We start from the raw sequence: 23,495 nt of genomic DNA, 5'->3' as shown, positions 1-23,495 counted from the left end.
ACTGAGGACCTTTCTCATACAAGTTCTTCCCAGCCACCTCAGTGGCCAAACTTCCTAAGGAGTCAGGAAAAGATAATGCTTGGCAATGCTATGCTTATGGTTGTGTTGCTACCAAAAATGTTTGCCTCTGCTGCTTTAGTTTTCTGATTTGTCTTTCCTTAATCCTAATAGCATATACATCACTCCCAGTGCCTGCCATGTTTCTGGAAGTGCAGGATGGTCCATGCTCAACCAATAATTGAGGGGATTTCACAGGCCAGTATCATCTCTGACAGATTCACATTCCAATGCTGGCTTTAGTTTTAAAGTGGCCTTCTGGGTTGTAGAACCCTCCTGCAATTTGCTCCAACCTACAGCTTCAAAATCCTTGTGCTGGGCCCATTGGAAGCCAGCACTTTTGAAAACCTCTGTGAAATCTTCCCCAACCAAGAGAAATCTGAGTTAAGCAACAAGACTATCCTGTCTAGGGACGTAAGAGCAGATCTGAACTGGTTCCTATAAGCATAGTATTATGCAGTGACTGGTAGTCAAGAAAAAAGAAATAAAAGCAATGATCTTATTATCTATTAAAGCAGAAGACTGTTTATAAACATGCTTTTAATGGTGTCTTCTGCTTTGAGAAATCTTAAGGTCTTCTGCACTGCAATCCTACCTCCCAGCTCCCTTCCTTGTGAAAGGCTTCTTGCTTATTTCCTGCTGCAAACATAATGGGGGATTTTCTGGTCATGGTACATGATGTTCACAGCTCTCTTCAGAGCTCTGGGAATTAGTTCTGTATGAAACAAACCCAGTTAGCTTTGCATTCCACTGATATACCAGTTTCATCAGGCCTGCCCAGACACAGAACTGATGAATGCATCAATCACTAATTTTTAAAAACTAAAGCACTTCATTGTTGCTTCCAGGAGGCAGCAGCTAAATGGGATCCCACTGACCTTTGGCAAAATCTAAGCTGCTACATACTGAAGGTTAAGCTCCACCTAATTTTCTTTTTATCCTTTATCTTTCTAAGTCATCTCCAGGTAGAGTCCATTCAGCAGCACAGCCTCCTGCAAACATGCCAAGGCACTCCTTTTATGTTGGCTCAGAAGGAAAAATGCTACTTCATAATTTGCCAAGGACAACTCTTTAGGAAAGTCCTGGAAGTTTCCCATCTGTGAACTTCTGCACCTTTTACTCACTTGCCTTAGGGTGACTGAGAAAATTCCAGGCAACGGCTCTTAAATGCCACTGCAGCTGAGCCCCCTACAACATGGCATTGTTTCATATTTCATCCAGTGATCTGGGGACATTCTAAATCATTCATACTGTGAAGGTCTGCTATAGAGAGTGCTTTCCAATGCACTCTCCTATTATTAGTAACAAAGATGCTCATCTCACATATCTTTGTTTAAGAGAAATATGATTCCACCAACTACAAAGAGACAGCTTCATCTGTTAAAGGCTTAAACCAGTTTGTATGGATTGCTATTTTTATTAAGCCTTGTTCAACCACAAGTACAAGGGAGTGTGGTATTACACAGTTATAGAGGACAACTAACTAAGAATTAGTAATCAGATGGAGGAGAAATGACTCTCTTAAGTACTCGAAATGGAGAGCACTTAAATATGACACACGATCATGACTTGACACTATTAGATATCCTGTATGTATATCCCATATACAAAGGTAATACTCTCTGTCAAGCCTCACTGGATCCATTCCCCCAGGGGGAAAGTCAGATGGCTAAGAAAGTTGTTCTCTGCATCTCAAATCCAATTCCTGTCTGTTCTCAGTCACTTTTAGATCCTTAACTGACAGGACAGGACTCAAAAATATCGCAAAAATCTTCTGTGAATCTGTGCAGAAGCTGAAAAACACCACACATGATCCATGCTAGTTTCTCAATAGACTACATCAAAACACCTATATATGAACAAAGTGGACAAGGCAGTGGATAAAATTAAAAATGGGCAGACTATAATTGTTCTGCCAAATAAAAGGATGTAAAGTTTGCAACTGCTTTAACTGGGAAGGTTTCTATGCTTGTAAAAAAATTGTCATTTTACTACTTTAAATTTCCATATGTCATTTTAAGCAATCTTTTATCTATTTCCTGTTCATAAAATGGCTTTCATATGCTGAAGTCAAATATCTACTTTTAAATATAATTTTCTTTACAATACTTCCAAGAGAAAACACCTATTTCTATCTCAATGCACAAATCAGGAACTTGTGAAATTTTAAAACCAATTAAAGATGATTAAGCCCTTGTAATGGTTTGCTCAAGTCAGATGGAAGGGGCCATAGAGATAAATGCATATTAAACAGGGCAGGTTTGACACAGTCATTGCACTCCACAACTTCTCCTCATCAGTAGACGGTGGCACTGTATGAGAGTGGTGGATTCTGCTCAACATTGAATGAAAGCACTTGCTTGAAATTTCTGCATCTAAGTAGACCTGCCAAAGATCCTAGAACTGATAACCGAGGTCTGTGTCACCCCTACCATCCACTGACTTGTGAAAAATGAAACAAATAAAACATAGCAGTGTTTGCCATTATAAAATATACACAAACGAATGCAGTTGGCAAACTCAATGCATATCAACTGGCCATAAAATAATAAAACCCAGGGTGTGCACAGGGCAAAGTATTGCAACAGCTATCAATATAATTCTCAGGGAATTTAAAGCAAAGGCAGATCCATATCGAGGAAGAGACTGTTAACAGAAGAGAATGAGGTAAGGAAACCTCACGCTGCATATACAACTTAAATTGCATCACAACAGTCCTCCCAACTTTAGCTTGCCTGCAAAAAGCACAGATGCCATTCACATCATAGAAACAGGATCAGGCCCATCATTTCAGATACTCTCCACTGGAAGCTGGGCTCACGGCTATGTCAGAGGGTGTAAGCTGTGCTTGCCTTGCCATTTACTGAATAGGAAGCAATTGCTTAGTTTACTCTCTATGAAGAATAAGCATTTCTGGTACACTTTCATTCAAGGTGACAAATTACCCTAAAAAACAGAGAACATGTGTCACCAATAAAAGGACAGGAGCTTTGAGACAAGTGTGGACTGAAGCTACTCTGGCTGACATCCTCATGTATGTGATCCTTCTCCTCTGATCCTGTCACGTTTCTCTGTGGCCTTGTGGTCAGAAATTCAAAATCCTTTTCTTGTTCTCCCTCAGGTATAGAGGCTCGCCTGCTCCAGCTCGTCTAAATCCATCCCTCTCCCTCTGGCACTAAAACTCAGGTCTCTCCAGCAAGCCACCACGTTGGCATCCCTGCTTCTGTACTCAGTCCCCTCAAGCAAACCTGATACATTGCTGTGAAAATTGCTCACCTTCCTGAGCACTCTGAACAAGCCACTCTCCCTTCAATCTCCCTCCTGGCCTTCCCTGGTGCTCTGGATCAAGTTCAAGATTTTAGCCCTCATTTTCGTTGCACTTTACAACTCAAGCAATTACTGCTCATAATTGCTGTAACGATCTATCTATGGTAGCTATTCATTCATACATACCCACGAGCACGCCTACACACACCCCTGTACATAAGCATGGTATGTGCTGATTAATGAAAGATAGAGCAACAGTAAAAGCCAAATCAAGCATATACTTTTTAAAAGAATGTTAGATTTCACATTTCACAAAATCCCAGGCACACCCATGCTAACCAGCCCAGGCTGCTGATGTACAGAGCAATGTGCTTTACTGCATGGAAGGAAAACAGTGAGTTTTTCATTTTGGTTCAAATGACTTTCAGTTTCTTGATAGTGCATTTCTTCTTGTCATTTCTCTACAGAACAGATATGTCCCAGATTACTTCATAAGCAAAGCAAAAATAATTTCTTTCATCTAACTGTGGCAGGAACTGAACAACTTAATCTGATCATTGTGTGCGAAGAAAATATTTCCAGTGACGGCATCTTCCTATGTCAATTGTTTTTTTATTACAGATGTCATCTCAATGTGCCATATTAATGCAGCTCTTTCTTCTCATTTCAAGATTTTAATCTGAGTTGGTTGCTCTAATATTTTATTGGTTCAAAATACATGCTGTAAAATCCGTGGCCATCAAATTTTCCTGTGAGCTAAAAATAAACTGCTCTCGTCAGATATGGTTAGCTGATAAAAAGTGTCAGAGACTTTTCTGAATTACTTTGATAACTTCCTGTTTATGTGGTACTGACCCTTGTCTAATAAAGATCTTTTGCACTTGGAATAAGAGAAGATTCTGCAGCATACTATTTTTTAATGGACAATGCTGATTACTTTTGAAAGCCTTTAATACATTTCCCATATTAGACATGAACAGATGTCAGGGATGTTGCCAAGTGAAATTTCTTTTATGCAATCTTGGCTTGTTGTACAATAATAGCCCTTTCTCAACATGGGAAAAAATTACAGACCTAACTAATTTCCTTGACAGAGAAGAGTTACATATGTTTTCCACTTGGAGTTTTTACGACAAGTTTACAATTTTGCCAGATCTGGAACTAATTGGGACCATTTCCAAAAATGGCCCAATAAACCCACAATGAGTACAGCTAGCCTAAAATGCAGCAAATGATTGTTTGCTTTTACTTTTTTTTTTTTTTTTTCTAACAGGGAAAAGTTAGATTGCACAATTATTTCATTTAAGTTACTTAAACACTTACTGTTTCATATCCTCCCAGTTTTTGAGCAGCTTGAAACATAGTCCAAAGGTTAACTGTTAGAGGGACAATAAGTATTTAGATAAGCATTGCATTAGCCAACATATTTCAAAGAAATGTAAATTACACAGTTTAAAAAAAAGAAAAATAGAGAAAAAAAAAGCTCACAGCCCCTGAAAAAGCTCCTGCGAAACATTTTCAAAAGAGGTATTTACATAATCTGAAGAGTAAATATTAGCCCATACTATATATATTTTTAATTACATATAAGAGAACACACTTACAGATTCCTTAACAGGCCTGGAAAAATACACTGAGACAAAGGTAATAGGCTCATTTGACTTTGCTGATAAGAGACAGGGTATAATGACTGTAGCATGTTTCCATAACTTAGATAATAAAAATTACTCACTGGGAAGAATGTTACTTTTAATTATTTGTTTAATACCAGTTTCATTAGCAAGCAAGCAAGACCCACACACTGGCTCACAAAGCAGGCCTATTGATTAGACAATATCCAATATTTACTGCAGCTCAGATAATGGGCTCCATAATCAATGAACAATAAGCTGCGTCCTAACGGGCCCTGCGTGAATGAACCCAGATGGAGCACGAATGAGCATTACTGGAATAATTGTGCTGTGGCTGGTTGTGCTTTGCCCATGGCTGTGGGGTCAGAGCACAGAGACAACTCAATTCAAAAGATGTGTTGGGAGAGAGTTGTTATTTCCTGCACAACTTCTCTCCTTTCTCGTGCTTTTCATCCTGGCCCCCCTTATCCTATGGGGTCACTGCTTGCTGGTTTTTATTTTACTTTATTTTATTTTATTATTTTATTTTATTTTATTTTATTTTAGCTCATTTAATTGTTAGAAGAAAAATCCATGTTAGTCCTATCAAGGGTGTATACACAATCCCACCAACAGTGATTCCCCACAGACACACTACAAATACTTGAGGTCAGCAGTAACGCTGTGGACCATGGAGAACGGAATCTCCTTCTCCATGGGGGGATGCTCTGCTGTACTGTACGTACTGCCTCTTCCCAACAGCCTATTTATATTGGCAATGTTTGCACAAGCCTTTCTGGACAAATACAGAGCCTCATCCTGCAAACATTTCTGCTCTTCTCAGCATGCTTTTGGTATTTAAGTAATTGCCGGATCAGGCCCCTACTTCATAATGAATGTCAGGCAAGTTTCAATGTATTTCAGCTAAATGTTAGCAGCAGGCCCTACCCCCAGTGAGCAACTTCAGAAATAATACTTTAGCTTGTCTTTTAAGCCCACCCTGTCTCCATGCTTGATGGAATGCAGAATAATATGGGGGGGGTGGGAGAGAAAAAAAAATTTCTTCAACACAGAATGTTCTGAAAGCCTCATTGAACCTTGTACTGCTTCAAAGCTATCAAGAGCTTTGCTTAGGCCTTGATTTAATCTGAATCAATGCATAATGCAATGAAGCTGTTCATAGTACATTAATTTTACTCCCATTTCAAGCAGCCAGTTTTCAGACAAACACTGTAATCATTCTGAGTTATATAAGTTTATAATGGCTGCTGGAGGCCTGTTGCAATCAGTGCCAATTGCTATTAGGTATGTAAATTGTTATGTAAAACATACAGGTTTGACATTCTTCATCAAAATAACACATGGTTTTAATCTAGGAGATAAATTAGAGTAAATAATATTTCAATCCATGGCGTTTTCCCTTTAAGGAAATAAAGTATCATTCAATCTATAGATAAGGAGGAGAAATACCACCATTTACAGCTTTTGTTGGAAACGGTGAAAGATCTACATTGTGCTGCAATATTTATGCAAAATTCAGTTTCAACTGTATCTTCTCCACATACAATTAATTTACAGATTGTGGCACTACAAACTGTACATGCCAAAGCAATTCTCAAGACTACATTTTGTATTAAGCAGATACAGTCTGGTTTTATTCTCCAAAGTCAGTAATTTATTAACTATAAACACTTTTTGGGGCTTAAAAATATGGTCCCTCTTGTGCCTTTCTTGACCACCTTTAAATGTCTTCCTTTAATATTTGTCCTTTCATAAAGAACATCTGGGCACAATAAAGACACGTCATATTATTAACTCAGAAGAAAGGCATTACAGACGCTGCAGATTTAGAAAACAGAAAACTAGAGAGTTTTCAACATGCCTATTTCTAGTCATAACCAGTGGATTTAAACCTATAAATATCCGGCAGCAACTACTCCAGAAGGAAGAGATGCAAATCTAGGCATAAGACAGTGAAATGCCTGGACTGGAAAATGTGTAGAGATAAACATGGTCCCTCCCCTTCCATAAGGCTTTAAAATAGGTTTTGTGCGCAATTGCTTTCTCCAGAGAAGCCAAACCATTCTAAAATGTCAACAAGAAAGTGAGAAAAATGATACTTACTCTGCTTAAAACCTAAATAGGGTATTCGTTCAATTGGTGTTTTCCTTTCTTTCATATATTTATAAAGAGCCACAAGGAAAGCCTGCTCATCAGCTCTGCATTCTTCACCTATGGCAATCTTTGATTTATCCTCACTTGAGCCTTTCTTACAGTTGCTGTTGTTACTCTTGGGTTTGGGCAAAGCTGACTTAGCCTCACATTTTACCTGGGAAAAGAAAAGATGTCATATCAGATCTGGGTAACCTTTAATTTTTACTTAAGGAATAAATACCCTCTCCTAGCAGAATGGATTGTTGAAAAAAATGAAGGCCAAACCATGCGACTGTGTTTGAGGGGAAACAAAGGAAACTATTTATAGAGCTAAATGTCTTGTTCTGAATCTTAGTCACAACATTTTTAAACAGCCACATCTTTAAATCATTATAACTCACTGGTAATGCTCTCCAGATCTGCATTTTTATGACTATACATTGCTATGTCACAGCTTCTATCTCTCACATACACTTGCCATTAGCAGGTCTAATAATAACCCTTGTTCCAGGATTGACACTGAGCATTGTCAACTCCCATAGACAACCCTTGGAGCTGAGGGTGCTGAGCCCCTTCCAGGAATGCTCAGCAGCCAGCTCTGAAATGACACATTTTTCTCCTTTGGCCCACCAAAATAGATGCAATTTTTGGCAAGCTTTATCCAGGCAGAACTCTCAGCACACGAGTGGAGGTCCTGCTGTAGCATGGACTCAAGTCAAGTGTATTAGAGCATCTGCTTAAACTTGAGCACAGCCCTAAGCATGTAGCAGAAGGGAGAGGCTGGTAGCTGGAGACTCTCCTGGTAGACACTGGCATCCCCAATGCACAGAAGTCCCAGAGCTCCAGGTCTCCTGCTGGACTGCCCAGCAGAAGTCTGCCAGTCAGGAAATCAATAAATTGGAACCACTTTACTTCTCCTCAGTATTCACACATGAGGAAAAATACCCAGTGAGACTGGCTTAATCCTGCAGCCCCCCTTGAAGATAATCCTGTCACTGAATCAAGCAAATTACAAATCGAATGTTCATGACATTGAGACCATGGGAACAATAGATTTCCAGTGAAATACTGGAAGTTCTCTAATACAAGGTAATGGAGATGGTTACATGTATTTTGGATTTGCACTGTCCCTTCAATGCTTCTGAGTGCTGTCAGGAGCCTTCTAGTAGTTCCATACCCCATCCAAGACATGTCCTTTGTGGTCCCAGAGGAAGCAGGGACTCTAAGAGCCAGTACTTGGTATTTTAGGAGGATACCAGAGGTGAGCAGGGTATTCTGCTGTGCAGGATGGCAGGAGCTCTTTGTCAAGCAACCCAAGGACCCTCCTTCAGAACTGTCACTTCTAAACCAGGTGCTTTCTGGATTCTTGACAATTTGGAAGCAACTGCTATGAAGAGCATTACATACGTGCTCGTAAACAAACAACAAACACATCACTAGAAAGACCACAACCACAATATGTATTTTTTTTATCTTAATAAAAGATATTCTGGCATTTCAGGCTCAGGGAAAACAAAATCTTTGTACTGCTCTGGGTATTAACTTTAAAGAGAGTATTGAGTTCAGGTGATCTGCTCCACAGTTTCCCACAGATGCTGGACAAAGCAATGGTAGCTCCTAAGCAGAGTGGACAAGTGGTCACGATTTTCCAAGGCAAATGATGCTGCTGAAAAACCTCCAATATTGGCCACTGGAGGGTACAGGCTCACTCCTCCCAGGCAGTGCAGCAGGGACTGGGAAATGGACTTTCTGCAAGATTTTTCTTGATCACTTGCTGCTGAAATATGTCCAGTGTACTGCTTGATATTCTCCAATTGCACAGTTCAAAGAGATGTTGTCTTCCTGTAGCACAAGACAGCATCTTTTGCGTTTTAGTAATAGATACGCCTCTTGATTAAACTTTCGTAAAGATCACGGGTTTCATCCAAAACTCAGAGGAGCTAACAGGTTTGGTTTTTTTTTTTCCTGTTAAATGAACTTTGGACATCCTTATCCACTTTTCAGGTCAGAGCTGTAATTCCTTGACTTTTTTTACTTTGGCACCTCACAAAAATTATTTAGCAGCTTCCGAAGTTTGCATTACATTGTCATTGGTTTCAATGCTTCACCAAAGACTGGGTTAACACTCCCAAAAGGAATGCATGACTTCAATAATTCTAGGACTTTTAACTGGAGCTGCAAATTTGGAACAAATTCACTGGACCTGGGAACAACTTTTCAGTTTTGTCACCCACTTGCTTGGATTCTCTTTTTCAAACTGGACAATTCAGAACGACATTTACAAAGACAACCTGGGCATGAACTCTATGTGAAATCAAAGCTCACAGCTGTGCAAGCAAACTAATGACAAGGGATACTACCCTAAAGGAGACAAAGGCAAAGTAATATTAAGAAAGCCACCAGGAGTGGGAAAAACCTGTGCTACGTACAACCTTCCTCTCTTTGTCTACACAGAAGCAGGGTCAAAGCCTCTGTGGAACTCAGAGGTGTCAAAATGCAATGGGCAGACTTCAAGCAGTATCAGGTTCAACAAAGCTTTGGTGAAGGCTACAATGCTTCATCTGCTCAGCATTTGAGGCCCAAGCCTCACTTCTGGAACCTTCCCACCATCTGACAGGCAATATGGATGAATGCCATGACCAATGATTAATGAGAACAAAAAGGGCCAAATGCCATTCTGGGTAACACCAGTGTAAATCCAGCATAAACATATCAAAATCAGTGAGAATGCTGCCAGATTTGCTCCAAGCACCACAAACTGCCCTTCTCTTTCAAAACACAAACTGTGTGCCACAGCTGGGTTAAGCTGGATAAAATGGGGGTGTACTGAGATGGGGTCTGGAACATCTGACCATCTGCTGTGTGCTCCATCAGCGGTGCATGATCCATGGCTAGTGAACGTTCACGGGTACAACTGTGTGTTTGTCTTATCCTGACAGAGGTCACACACAACACAGACCATAACAGATCTGCATTTTACAGTTTCCATCAGATAATGGTCGAGGTACTCGGAATAAATCTCCAAAACTGAGAGCATGCCAGGCCACCTGTGGCCACAGGAAAAGCATATCCTGGCAACTTTTAAACTAATTTCCCAGATCCTGCCGTACAAATGAAGTGAGAGGTTTACTTCAGCAATTGCACTAGGAGATGTAATTAACAGATTCGTTTGGGAACAATTTCCATGTTTCACAAGTTAATCCTTTCAGTCCCTCAAAATGGTCAGATCAGCCAGTTTTAAAAAGCATTAGAACACACTTTGAATTGTGAACACTTTCTGGGAAGATGAAGCAGGTACCATGAGGGTCATCTGCTGGAGCCCACAAGTTCCAAAAGCCTGTCCAATACTGATGACACATCAAGCCCCCAGAGTCCTTAGGAGTGTTTCGAGGGAAGATCTTGATATATCCCTCTCCAGGAGAGCTGATCCTGCTGGAGTAGATGGTTTCCCAGCTGTAGAGGGAACTCCTCTGGCATCTTCCCCAGGAGGCAGTAAAATAGATGCAGTGACCACCAAAGAGATGAAGACAGCAAAAGCAAGAAGTGGCACAGAAAAGACCCATTCTCCCTGGCAGCACCTGCAGGTCCAGGACCACACTGTCTGTGATGCCATCACTCTAACAAGTCACCTATACTAGAATAGACCCAGAAATGCTCCTACCCAACCAGATACTTTTCCTTGTCAGGTTAACTGTGAAACCCTCAAAACGATCTGCTGATAGCTCAAGACAAACATGCCTGATGAGAACTAGGTTTTAAGAATTAAGCTTTCTAGTCACTGGCAGTTGAGAACATGAAATTCAGCAAGTCATGACAACTATGCAGCTTGCATTGGTCTTGACAGGCTCAAAACCACAGCCTTTGGAACGCTCCTTCTGCCGTTTCCCAACCCAAACCATACAGCCACTGCAAATCCACCAGAGCAGTCACCCCACCACTGAGAACTAAGGCAGCTGCCACACACTGAGTGACATGAGCTGAGAATGCAAGCAGCACAGCTTCTGGTCAGAAGGGATTTTATCTGCGACAAGAATATGGCCAGGACTGCTAAACGCTTCATCATCTGACTCAAGTGGATTAATCCCATTTACATGAGCAGTGTTCAATCCTGCTCTCCATGGACCCATTGTCAGCATTAGTCAGACATGGAGCATTCACAGAGGAGGATAACCAATGGTGAACTCCAACATGGAGCTTCAGATGACCACATCCCAACAGTTCCCAGCAATGAGAAGATGGTAGGTGGATCTCTATTTCTTCCCTTCCCCAAATACCCTTCTCCTCCCTCCCCAGTAACACACAGGCAGGGTCTGCACAAAGTGCAGTACATCTGCTATGGAGGGTTTGATTCACTATCCTGCTCTCAGGGAAGTGCATCCACAGCCCTGAGACACAGATTGATGTGAAGAGCCACAGTGAAGTCAGTGTGACTACATGCATGGACATTAAATCATCAGCATGTCTATTATTTATAATGAAATTAAGCTGGCCAGGATAATTAATGCTATTAATATCTGCACAATGATGAGCACAGTATGACTAGATAAATAGGTGGAATTACTTCTTATCTGAAATATCCTCCCATCTGACTAGTAGTGTGAACCCAAAGATAAACAGAAAGGATAAACAATTTGGTATGAAGTGTTACTGTTGTTTTTAATTATCTAATACCTATATATCAGGTGCTGAAGAAGCAGAACTACTTGTGCTACAGTCTGGGGTGCTTTGACAATATGGTCCATGCCACAGTGCATGGGCAATATTTTGACATGAAAAATGGCTTGGGGGAAGGGGGAATTGAGGCAAATTGAGACATTTTCACACAACTGATTTTGCACATTCTTTCACAGAGAAAACATTCAGACAAACTCTATAGTATCTGGCAGGACCCTGCAACTCTACACACCAGGCTCCATCGCCTCTTACCATGCCTGTCTAATACAATAGTACAGACTCCAACTGAGCACAATAGGGCACAAAAAGAAGAGAAACAATGACTTAAGGGCAGAGTTTCATCATGAACTTCAGCCTCTTTTATCGTCATCAACAGAAGGCACAACTTTAACTGAACTCCTAGGGAGGAGGAGGAGGAGGTGGAATTTAATTTGCCTTCCTGTGAGAAACTGAGAGCAGAACACTCCTATTTGACCTCTTTAACCTCCTAATCTCCTAGGACATTCACTGTGTACAACAATACCAACGCAAATGGATCTATAGATTCACTGTATTTCCTAAAGACATGGTCACAACAATGGAAGTGTTTTTCAGATACATATCCATCTAATTTATTGAAACAATAGATTTGGGAAGAGTTGGTGTAAAAATTCAGTATATGCAAATCTCTTTAGCTGCTTAGCTTAAAAGTATAAGCGACAAAGTTTTGTCTCAGATAAAAATCAACTATTGCTTTAAGTAATTTTCCATCCTTGCACCTTAGAGTTTCTAATTAAATCATCTTGAAAGGAGCCATTTGTGCTGCTCTTTTTTTTAAGAGAAAACTAAATTCCTGTCTAAAACCACTCAGACAACATAGAAAATAGGATGCAATTTATACTACAGAAACTCCATTTTAAAATATTTTAAGGAAAAGACACAAACCCACAAATATCTTACGAGATTAAATCTATAAACACTAATCAGTGATCCAGTTTTTAGCTGCAGCATGGGCTAAGCACTGCAGCACATACAGAAGATTCTGTAAAAGCATGCACTATTCAGCAAACCGTGGAACATGCAGCTCAGCAGTAAGTATTAAAGAAACAGCCCAGATTTTTTTTTAATCTTTCATACTGAGTTTGTGCCTTTATCTTTTATTTTTTTTTTTCCAATTTAAAAATGTCGAGATCTTAACATCAGGGTAATGTCATTTGTGTTTGCTTCTTAGAAACCATTACTGAGGCAGCTCTTGTTTCATAGTCTGTTTATCTTCAAACTTATATTTAGAAGTACATTGTAACAGGGTGAGCTGCTCCCAGGTTTATTTTTAATTCGTAGATACTGTCATACACTATGTTTGTGTGTCACAGAATGTGAAAACTAACACTAGATGCCAAGAAAGCTTAAGCACTACCAGTTACCAACAAGCTGATAGCATTAGGTTGTTAGGTGATTATAATTGCTGGTAACTTTGAACACAGGCATGATTTAAAGTGAAAAATAAAACTATTGAAAAAATTTACGTTTACCTCCCCAAGAAAATAAGTTACACTCTAAATGTGAAACCGCATGCTGGGAAACAAAGGCAGGGTTGTACCTAAAAAAGAAGAGAGTGCCGAAAAGAGAATTATTAAGTGATTTACCTTGGCAACAGCTTTGCTTTCAGAATTATTGTTGGAATCCTTAATGCCATTTAATGAATCTCTTCTCTGTGGGCATGGCTTCTTTTTGCGTGGTCTGCCTTTAAGATTTGGCGCTGAAAATTAATGGAGAACACTTTGAGCACATTGTCTTATACTGGATTCTTAACAGCCGAAAGCATAATAAATAATTCTACTGCAATCACTCACAGAAATGTACACATCTGTCTACAGTAAACGCTTATTATGAGATTCCTGTCCTCTATGGGTTACGTCTTGACACACTATACATTTCTATAGAATATCCCCCAAGGCTAATCTATTCTCCTTTCACATAACTAATTAATATAAAGTCAAACACTGGTCTCCCAAGGACTCAGAGAGAAAGCACAAATATTTCTCCCTGGTACAAAAAACCCTCAAAATTTAATATTAATAGGCAACTTTGCATTAATCATCCTGCTGCCTTTATTTCTAATCTTGAAGCAAGAGAACTAACTGCTATTTCCAACTTTGGGAAACATCTGGCATTGTAAATGCTCTGAAATATTGAAATTCCTTACAGCTCCAAGAAATGTTTATATATCCTGTCAGTCTTGTCAAAGTTTTTCTAAAAAAGTTTAAGAAAAAATAAAAAAACTACCCCTGAGTCCTGAAAGGGATAAAAAAAAAAACCCTTAACAACTAGTTCTGGAAGTTGACAAGTACTGAAATAAGTGATTGATTGTTTCATACGGGTTACATACCACACATACAAATTAACGTGAATCACTTTCAGTTTTGTCCAATTTTTAAGATAAAACAGCTCTGAAATAACACAGTGACTAAATCCTCGCTGTGCTGAGCCATACGAGGAATGGGATATGGATCATCATAAAAAATATCACACTCATCTTTCAATAGTGCTATTACAACATAAATTATGATCATATAGAGAAATAATAGATGAAGCAGATGTTTGCTCATTACTACATGTCCCCTCTGCTTTCAGATTTAAAAATCAGCCTCTGACTACTATGGCAACATTTAAAATGATAAACAATCATTAACTAATGACTGTACCGAATAAGATCATTTCCTTTAAACCTTTAATTTTTAGGTAACCATGGTTTCCATTACTTAAAGCGATGATTAGAACAATGTCAGAAATCTAAACATCACAAACCTCTTGAGTGTCTTCTAATTGATTCTAATCTTACATTTGTTACACAGTAAGCCAGTGGTTTCAGGACATTTTACATTTTAATTAGTTTGCAAACACAATAAAGGGTGCTAATTTGATTTTATAGTTTGAGTAGCACTGTCATATTTGGTCTGTTCAGAGAAAAAGAAAAGCTTTGGGTTTAAAATAAATAAAAAGTCAGATCCTTTTTCTTCCCCCAACATTGGTGTAAGGTAAAAAAAAAAAATCTCTATGTATATGAGTATATATATGCATGTGCATATGGGAGTAAGTCCATATTTGTGCCTATCTAAAAATACATTTATCTCCCTACAGAAATATCTCCATCTATCTCCAGTGAAGCACATTCTGCTTATTGAAAAGTACTGCAGAAAGCAATTCTGAAATTGTCATCTGAGGCTAACATGCAAAATCAAACAAAGAGAGAAAGAAATTATTACCCATTCCCGTCGACAAACATCTGCCTGATTTATATCTGTACTCATGAATGCTACAGCATGTGACTGCACACCACGTCGCTGGGAGTCTCAACGTGGTGTGGATGTCAGTCTTACACAAAATGAACACTAAGAGTGTTTGCTCCGTGCTTACAAATCCCCTCCCCCAGCCGCTCCATTACTCATATAAACAGAGATGAGCGGCTCGGCGGGAGCGTGGGATGAGCTCCGAGAGCTCCAGCGCCGGCTGCCAGCTCTGGCCACGCCGCCCTGCCTTATTTATAAACCCCGCTCAACCTTTGATGTCTTCCTGATGCCTACAGGGATTTTTTGGCACACGACCTGGATGGGATGGACAGATCCTTAGCCACGGTCTGCCTCAGCAGTCGCTGAGTTCTTTAAAAAGGTACTGAAGGAGACAGAAATGTTCCCTCAATTTACTACACTTTGGCATACATATTAAAAGATTAACCTTTGAATGAAAGGATCCCCAGGCCTGGCCCAACCAATGGCCAAAGAGGGATGTTGTGGCTGAGCTACCATCAAATATACTTGCAGGCGAGTTATTCGTCCTTTCTTTCAGTCCTTCATTCCATTCTTACTTTTTAACAAATAAAGAAACTAGTTCAAGGCTCAATGTTTTTCAAACACACTTGTTATCCTGAGTTTTGGCACTGTACTTTGCACCACACTATAAAGCACTGCTAATGTTTTGCTAAAAGCTTTAAAAGCAAGAAGGCATTTGTTCCTAAATTTCAGGTATATTGAGCTTGCATATAAACACTGTTTAAATTGGAGCTTTCCACAGCAGAACTGGCACAAACCCACTATGAAATGGGGTATTTGCATTCTCCCTGTGGCTCAGGAGCTGCAGCAGGGAGGGGCTGTCTGCAGCACACACAAGGACCATCCCACATGCCCCATGGTATGATTTTAAATCACCTAAAGCCACTCCAGATCTGACACACAATTAACAAGAAAGCAGCAATAGGAATTATTATCAGAAGAGAAGGTCCTAGCATCTAATATCTACTCTGTAAAAGAAAACATTTGATGTAGTCCCAAGTCACATTTGAAACAAAGCCATTAATATTTGCTCCCTAAGCCATTAAAAATAAATACATTATTTGAAGATTATTGCATTTCAGTGACATTCGTTTTGTTCGTGTGAGTGAGGAAATATGACTAGGACTGAAGAAAGAATTTACAAGTCACATTCATGTTTCAATTTTGTCATCTTTTGTTTAATTTTTGACATATTCATGAGCATGCTGCAAATGTCTTGAATTTGTTATTCATAATTATTTTAAAGCAATTTTACATATTTTGTGGCTTAGTCACATTCAGTTTTCCTGATGATGTTGGATGTTCAGTAGGTACTGGACAACTGAGTATTTTATGGGTTTTCTTCTGTTGTCTAATGGAGAAGGACTTCTGGCATGACTACCTAAGAATATCCAAAATTTTTCACTTTCTTCATGTGTTTGTGCACATGGCTTTCAAATTCATTTTCTGAAAGATTTGTGGCAGTGAGGCCTGATAATTTGCACATTCCCAGAAGGTGAGAGCATAAGCAAAGAAAATTGAAGTAAAAAATGAATAAATAAGTACAGAAAAAAGTTTGCATTATTTGCCACCTCTTCGGTGTGAGTGCTTATAACAGGAGTATGAGAGAGACAACACAACACAGTACCAGTTAAAAAAACTTTCTTTCCTGTGTAATTGACAACGTGATTGCCTTTTGCCACTGTGTGGCGTTTTCCCACTCCTTTTACCTGCTGAGTCCTGGCAAACTTTTCAGGTACGGCCAGGTAAAACACAGCCAGCAGCAAAATGCACACAAGTACAAGTGAACACTCCTTGAGCCCGGAGGAGTCCCCAAACTGGGGCTGTGCTCTGTACTGCCAAAGCACCAGCAATGCCCTACATGTTTTTACTGCACACTGTTACACCTGAGAGGTTAAATGCAAAGCCTGTGCCATGCACAGCATGAGTTAGATTATCTGTAGATGTAGACTGGCAAATCTTTGCTGTCTAAACATATCCCAGTAAGAAGATGCTTCCAAAGCCTGTTCTTTGTTCAGCACAAGCTGCCTAATCAAACAAGGACAATTCAGAGGCATCTGTGCAGAGAAATAAAGACTGATAAGCTCAGTTGTAGGCTCTGACCCACCAAGAGAACCACACAGAAAAGAGAGGAGCTCAAGGCTAATGCTTGCTCACTAGCTAGCTGTTTCCTCCAAGCCAGAAATTCTTTCTGTTCATGAAGCCAAGAAATAGCATCACTGCTCAAAAATTACATCTTCCCCTCCAGCACTCTCACCAGTCTGTGCAAACATCAGGATATTGTAGGTGATTGGGATAGGCCAGAAGGAAAGGGAGAAGGCAGCTACCCTGCTCACCTACACACAAAATTCATAAGGTTGTGGCTACTGTTCTCCAGTCACTACCACCCTCAAATGTTCAACTTCCACAGACACTGCCTGCTCAGCAGGACACAAGACAAAGAAGAATTTCCAAGCTTCACTAGATGAACTCCCACCTCTGGTTTTACCCCAAGAAAGGCAAATTCTATGCAGGGGAAAGAGAAATACCCCAAAATAGGAGCTGCCAAAGTCAACCATGACCATTAACACTACTTACAATGGAAAAACACAGGCTGCCACAACAAGACAGCACATCCACCTGCCACCTTCTTTTCGTATGTGTCCAGGATGGGGAAGTGATCACAGGGCTTACCATCTCCCTGTTATCAGGTCAGCCTCACCTGAGCTACATCCATGCCAATAAGGGCATGAAAAGGTCAAGAAATAATGGTTGTTGTTTTGGGGTACCTGAATTCAGCAGGTCACTTACTGTAAAATTACCTCTTTTTTATGAGTTTGATTATCACTGGAAGGCCAGTGAGTTCAACCCTCCCAATTACACTGTTCCCTACATTCAGATATTTTGGCTGATGCAAAAGATTATTGTTATAAAGGAGGGTGTTAAGAAAAATAGTGGCCTTCACAGAGCTGAGGTCAAGCTATGTTGGCACTTTGTCAAAATCAGTGGTGTAGCCAAGAGTTTTTAATGAGCCTGGAATGCATTACCTCATTTTTCATACCTGGATCACTTACTCACATTGAGCCCAAAATAACCTTGGACCTTGCTGGCTGCTCAGCAAACCATGTAAGTAAACAAGTACTGTACTCATGCCTAAAACATGTATCTTTTAATTGCTTGCTCCGCATTTCTTACTCTAGAGCACATCTAAGCAATTGTAATGCCCATGATCAAAGCTCTTGCCTTTCCAGGCCTCTCTGACCTGCGTAACTATTTCCTGATACAACTTTTGATTCTGGCCTGCTGATACTCCAGCTTCTCAGACACACTTCAAAAGTAAGAGAAAAAAAGAAAAAAAGAAAAAAAAAAAAAAAAAAAAAAAAAAAGAAAATAAGGCCATTGCCATATTTTGCTGAGGAATGTACTCAGCTAATGGACTTACACTGCCACCCAGATTCTTCTGGCTGCCTGCTGTTTTCTGTGACCATGTTTTGTGGAAAGATGAAGGAAGAACAACAGCATATTTGCCAACTGCAAAAATCAATTTAAAAAAATCAGCTGAGCTTCTAAAAATCTCCATGGCCATCAACAAAGAAGGGCCAGCAGAAGATCTGGGTCTACATTTAGGGTGGGCTCACAGAGTCAGGTGAGCTCTAAATGTAGAGCTGAGAGTGTACCAGAGGGAGCTAATCACAAAGCAGGATGTAGGTGGAGCAGTGAAAATTGCAAGAAGTGAATAAACAGGGATGAACAGTGGTGCTGGATTCAGAAGAGACATAAGGCAGTGGCAGCACAGCTGCCAAATGCATCCACAGCCACTGTTCCCTGAAGGACACTTTGCACAGTGTCCCCTCACAGAATCCTTCTGCACTGTGCCAGTCCTTCTCATGCACAAAAACTGTTTTCACACACATGCACAAAAACTGTGATACCAGAACCCTTGGCCCTAAGCTGCAAAACCATCAGTACATACAGAACAGATTAAGAGATCTTCCCTCCAAGGCAGGTGGATATGGCAGGATGTGTCAGATCCCAGAGCTATTCATGATTCAGGTGCCAAATAGAAGCTGGAAGTGGCATATGGAGGTGCCTGGCCATTGAAGTCAAGGTGAGAAGAATGGCCTCAGATCTCCACAAAATCCATGAACTGACCATGCCTGGTAGCAGGTGGCAAACAGCTGCTTGCTGAGAACATCCCTAATGCAGCCTGGCAAAAGTTAGCTCTTGGCTGAAAAGCATGGTTACATGTTGCACCTTTTAAAATGTAATGAATAGAAAGTTAACAGGTTTAATGGCTTTAACACTTACCCCTCTAGGGGGCTTCCGGCATTCTGCAATATCTGGAAGTTAAGAAAAGCATATTGCTGTATTTAAGAATGGTCTCAAAAGCTGTTCAAAGCTTAGTTAATCTTGCATATTTTGTGGAGTCCCAGCTGCTTCCTTGATTTACCCGTCATCACCATCTCCTTATTTTATCTCCTTCCCCTCATGCCCTTTTCTGCATTTTGACTTCGGGCCTTCACATTTAATTTATTTTCCTTTCGCCCCTGAAAGTTTATTTAAAAGCTTTTGCCTCCAGGAAACAGGGTCCAAAAATGAGGGCTTGGAGCATTTATTGCCCAGGCACGCTGAGCTGATGAAGAGAAGCAGCAAGCTGTAAGTAACCTAATATTGCATTGAAAGGGTAGAAATTAAAGTGCCTGGAAAAAAAAGCAAAATATCAGTCTGTGCTAAAAAAAACCCAGACCTGTGTTTAGGAAACAATAGTATCAATTCAATTTGGGGAAGATCTCAACAGGATCCTAAGTACACCTATGGAAGTCAATGATGAGCACCTACCAACAACTCAAGCCCTCACCAAGCTGTGGAGGTCGCACACACACATCCCTCATGCTTGCTCAAGCTGACACGAAACAACTTGAAGATCAAAATTATTTCTACTAGGCTTTTTCTAAATGAAAACACTTGTTTATTCCTTTCTTTATAACTGAACATGCCAGGCCTGACCTGGAAACTCCAGAGCACAGCAGTGAACAACCTTGCAGGAAACATTAAGGAATCATGCTGCTTTCTAACCCACATGGAGAAAAAGTGGACTTGTGTAGCCATTTCTAAGAGTTTTGTTTTGGAAATGAGATATCCCGTGCTCCATGCGGGGAAAATCAATTTGCTACCTCTCTAAAGAAAACATTCCCCATTTGGAAATAAGTGAAACAGACACTTCCTTGTGTGGATTAATGTGGAGACATATGACTTGCTGCAGACTGTTGTTTTGACCCTCCTCCTAACCAGACAATCTCTGAAGAAAGCAAAATGCTAGTATTTTTCATGAATTACAGTTCAGACTAGCATTGCTTTTAACAGAAAATTTAGAGGCACTGCAAACACCAGGTTGGTGAATTTTGCCAAAAAAGGAATTTTTCTCTTTTTCCATGGAAGACGAAGAGAAGGTTTCGGATGAGGCTTGGAGTCTCTTTTTCTTCATTTCAGCATGGTTGGATATTAAGACTTTTCCTTGATCTGGACTTCTTTATGTCCTGCTGACTAATGTGGATTTAAAAAAAATGGGGAAAAGTAGTTGTTTTTTTTTTTTTTTCCTGGACAAAATCTATATATGTGCTGGAACTTATGAAGTGCAGTAAATTGAAATGGAAAGCTGAAGACTTCAGAGAAAAATATATGCTTGAAAAATACATGACATTCAAATAGACCTTAGAGCAAATAAAAATAAAAGTAACAAAAAAATTCAATGTAGGCCTATTACTGGCTACAGATGACAGGACTATTACTAATGATTCAAAAAGAGGCAGAGGTGTTTGGTAAATATTTGTTCCATACTTGCAAAGAAGCCAGATGATATGCTTGCAAAAGAATATAATTAAAGCCAGTCAATTGACTTGGTTTTACAGAAACCAGATCTTAAAACAACAGAAAAGAAAAACAAACAAAGTACCTTATTTTACACTTTGAAACTATAAGCTTGGTTAGAGAAACTAGCTGCACACATAGAACTTACCTGCATTCAGTAAGACAGCTGATTTAATATTAGATAATACTTTGATTAAAAAACAGCACTACATAATTTTATTCAAGCATATATTGAATGGATTAAGAAGTGGCTAAATGTAGGCATCAGTGGGGAATTTCTACCAAATGAAAAGATTTCTGGTGGGATTCCACAGGGGTTGCTCCTAACCTTATAAGTTCAGGAATTGTTACAAATTTTCATCAGTGAAATAAATATAAAGCCCCTGACAGTTACATTCACACTGACACAAGGACTGGCACAGTGCTAAGACTGAGTCATACAAATGAGTAATCAGAAGGAAAACAGACCAGGAAAACACAATGCTCCTCAATACAGCTCCAGGATGAAACCTGTGAACAGGGATTACAGGTCCTATTGACCACGCCAAGGGTGACTGTTCATAGGCCACTCCCCACTGGAAATTCAACATACACTGATAGGAAGATGCTGTGGCCAACGGGATATCTGCCTTCAGGGAGGTCTGAATAACTCAAGCTGTGCTGGGTTTGAGCAAAAATGACAGAGAAGTCACTTTACCAGGCAACAGGAATGCCTCAAAGGTGAGAAAAAGCTGGTACACAGGAGTGAGGAGGCATAATCAGGCATGCCCAGGCACTGCAGTCCTCATTCCTGATCCAGTGCCAGAATATGGAGTCATGTGCATAACCAGCCTTCTCAAGGCCTTTGGGAAAAGCCTGAGCCAGACACAAGCTGGTGTGCACGCTGCAGGAAGTAATACATGAGGGTCTGGAGTGCTGAGGTATCAGACTGGAGCTGGGCGTCCCGCCTCAGGCATGGTGAGGGCTCTCCACGCTGCTGCCAGGAGAGCCTGGCCGCTGCGGGCGGCTGCAGCAGCCTGGTTGGCTGCACGACGAGGCGTCCAGCTGTCTGGCTCTGGTCCTTGCTCAAACAGCTGTTTCCCTTCTCCTTCAGAAAAAAGGTGGTGAACTGGATGAAACAGTTTGCCAGCAATTTTGGCTGATGAGCCACTACTTGGGGTTCGTACCAGATTAGATGACTCAGTAGCTCTTCTGGTGAGAAATTGCATGAATATAGGATCAAACACAGTCAAGTACTGAGCGATGCAGGACAAGGAACATGAAGAGCTGCAGACTTCATTCAGCAAAGTACATGCCTAGCTCATAAAGACCCGGAGCACGCAAGGACGTCTGATGACCCAACTGGGGCTATTCACATCTTTGAGGCTGTGTTAAGCTTTGAACACAACCAAGCCAGCATGGCTCTCTCTGTCACTAACGGGAAAGAAGCATTCAAGCCCTGAACAAAGAAATCGTCCTATCTCATGAAACACCCTGTGCTTGGGCAGCAACACAGGATCAGACATGGGTTCATCAAATTTCCCTTCCTCTCAGAAATCTGCAATCTCCAGCCCCAAAGCCCTCCATCCCCAAAGGTCACCTCCTGGGAGGCTGCACGCAGCAGACAGGAGCTTCAGTTTCTGTTGGAGGGTCAGAGCAACACCCAAGAAGTGTAGGTCTGGCGTCTCAAAATAGTTTGGGTTAATTTAAAAAAAAAAAAAAAAAAATCAAGCCAAGCAGATGAGCAGGTCCTAACAGATTATGTAATAGCCAAGACAAAAGCAATGCAAACATGGCAGCAAGAAGTGAAAACATACAGCAAACCCATGTAAGTCAGCCAGTCTGATCAAAACTCATCAGAACACTCAAGGCAGACCTTCCATTAGAGGGCTGTAGAAAATAAAAGGCAAATCTTAGGGCAGCTTTCCTAACCACGTTTCTTTTTCTCTCCAGTAAAAGCCAGCGTTTGTGTAATTGCTGTCTAGCAGAGTCAGCAGTACCCAATGGAGACATGACCTACATACCTCAGAAACACAACAGGAACGTAACCAGTCGTATCCATGTAGATAGATGGATGAGATGGGCTAATTGACTGATGGACATTGTGCACGAATATAAACAGGCAGAAATTCATGCCAGAAGGATAAAATGGACAGTTTCCAAGACCCTGCTTTTGGGAATGACAACGCCAGGTAGGAAGCAATGATCATCAAGTTGTGCACAATGTGAAAGTGACAAATATATTATTTAAACAATCTCTTGCATATCTGATTTGTAACTGATTATATAAGATTCTTTTTTTTGTGTGTAAGAATATTATAATTTCCTATCCTTTTTTTTTTCCCTTTGCACTTGATCATTGTACTGCAAAGTAATCAAAATTTGTTAGGCATAATCAACCTGCATGAAGATATTAGTAAAGTGACAAGCAAAAACTACAGAGTAAGCTCTCCCCTTTGATGCCTACATTCAGCTGCCACCACAACAACAACACAAGGCATTAGGTGGAGGCAGGAGCAGCAGCCACAGCCTAAGCCCTGCGCCCTTTCACATCTCTGGGTCATCACCAACTTCACTTGCAGCACTTGGCTCGCCAGGC

The 23,495-nt window shown here is 40.4% G+C and overlaps 1 protein-coding gene across 4 annotated transcripts in view; it reads right to left on the bottom strand.

Annotated features, from left to right (window-relative positions):
* Positions 1-23,495, bottom strand: part of ARID5B (AT-rich interaction domain 5B) — a 117,646-nt gene that overhangs the window by 24,913 nt on the left and 69,238 nt on the right. For 2 of the 4 annotated variants that reach the window (XM_053949156.1, XM_053949155.1), the window contains 3 exons: positions 13,388-13,500; positions 7,059-7,263; positions 4,648-4,700 (listed from right to left, as the gene is read on the bottom strand). In XM_053949156.1, coding sequence (XP_053805131.1) covers positions 4,648-4,700; positions 7,059-7,263; positions 13,388-13,500 — 371 coding nt within the window. The remainder of the gene's footprint in view (positions 1-4,647; positions 4,701-7,058; positions 7,264-13,387; positions 13,501-23,495) is intronic. The other 2 variants (XM_053949157.1, XM_053949158.1) reach the window with 2 other exon arrangements.

This window comes from Vidua chalybeata, chromosome 8 (assembly GCF_026979565.1).
Source record: "Vidua chalybeata isolate OUT-0048 chromosome 8, bVidCha1 merged haplotype, whole genome shotgun sequence".
In the NCBI taxonomy this organism is placed as follows: Eukaryota; Metazoa; Chordata; class Aves; order Passeriformes; family Viduidae; genus Vidua; species Vidua chalybeata.
Note: the sequence above shows the minus strand (reverse complement) of the source record. Positions and strands in the feature narration are given on the sequence as shown.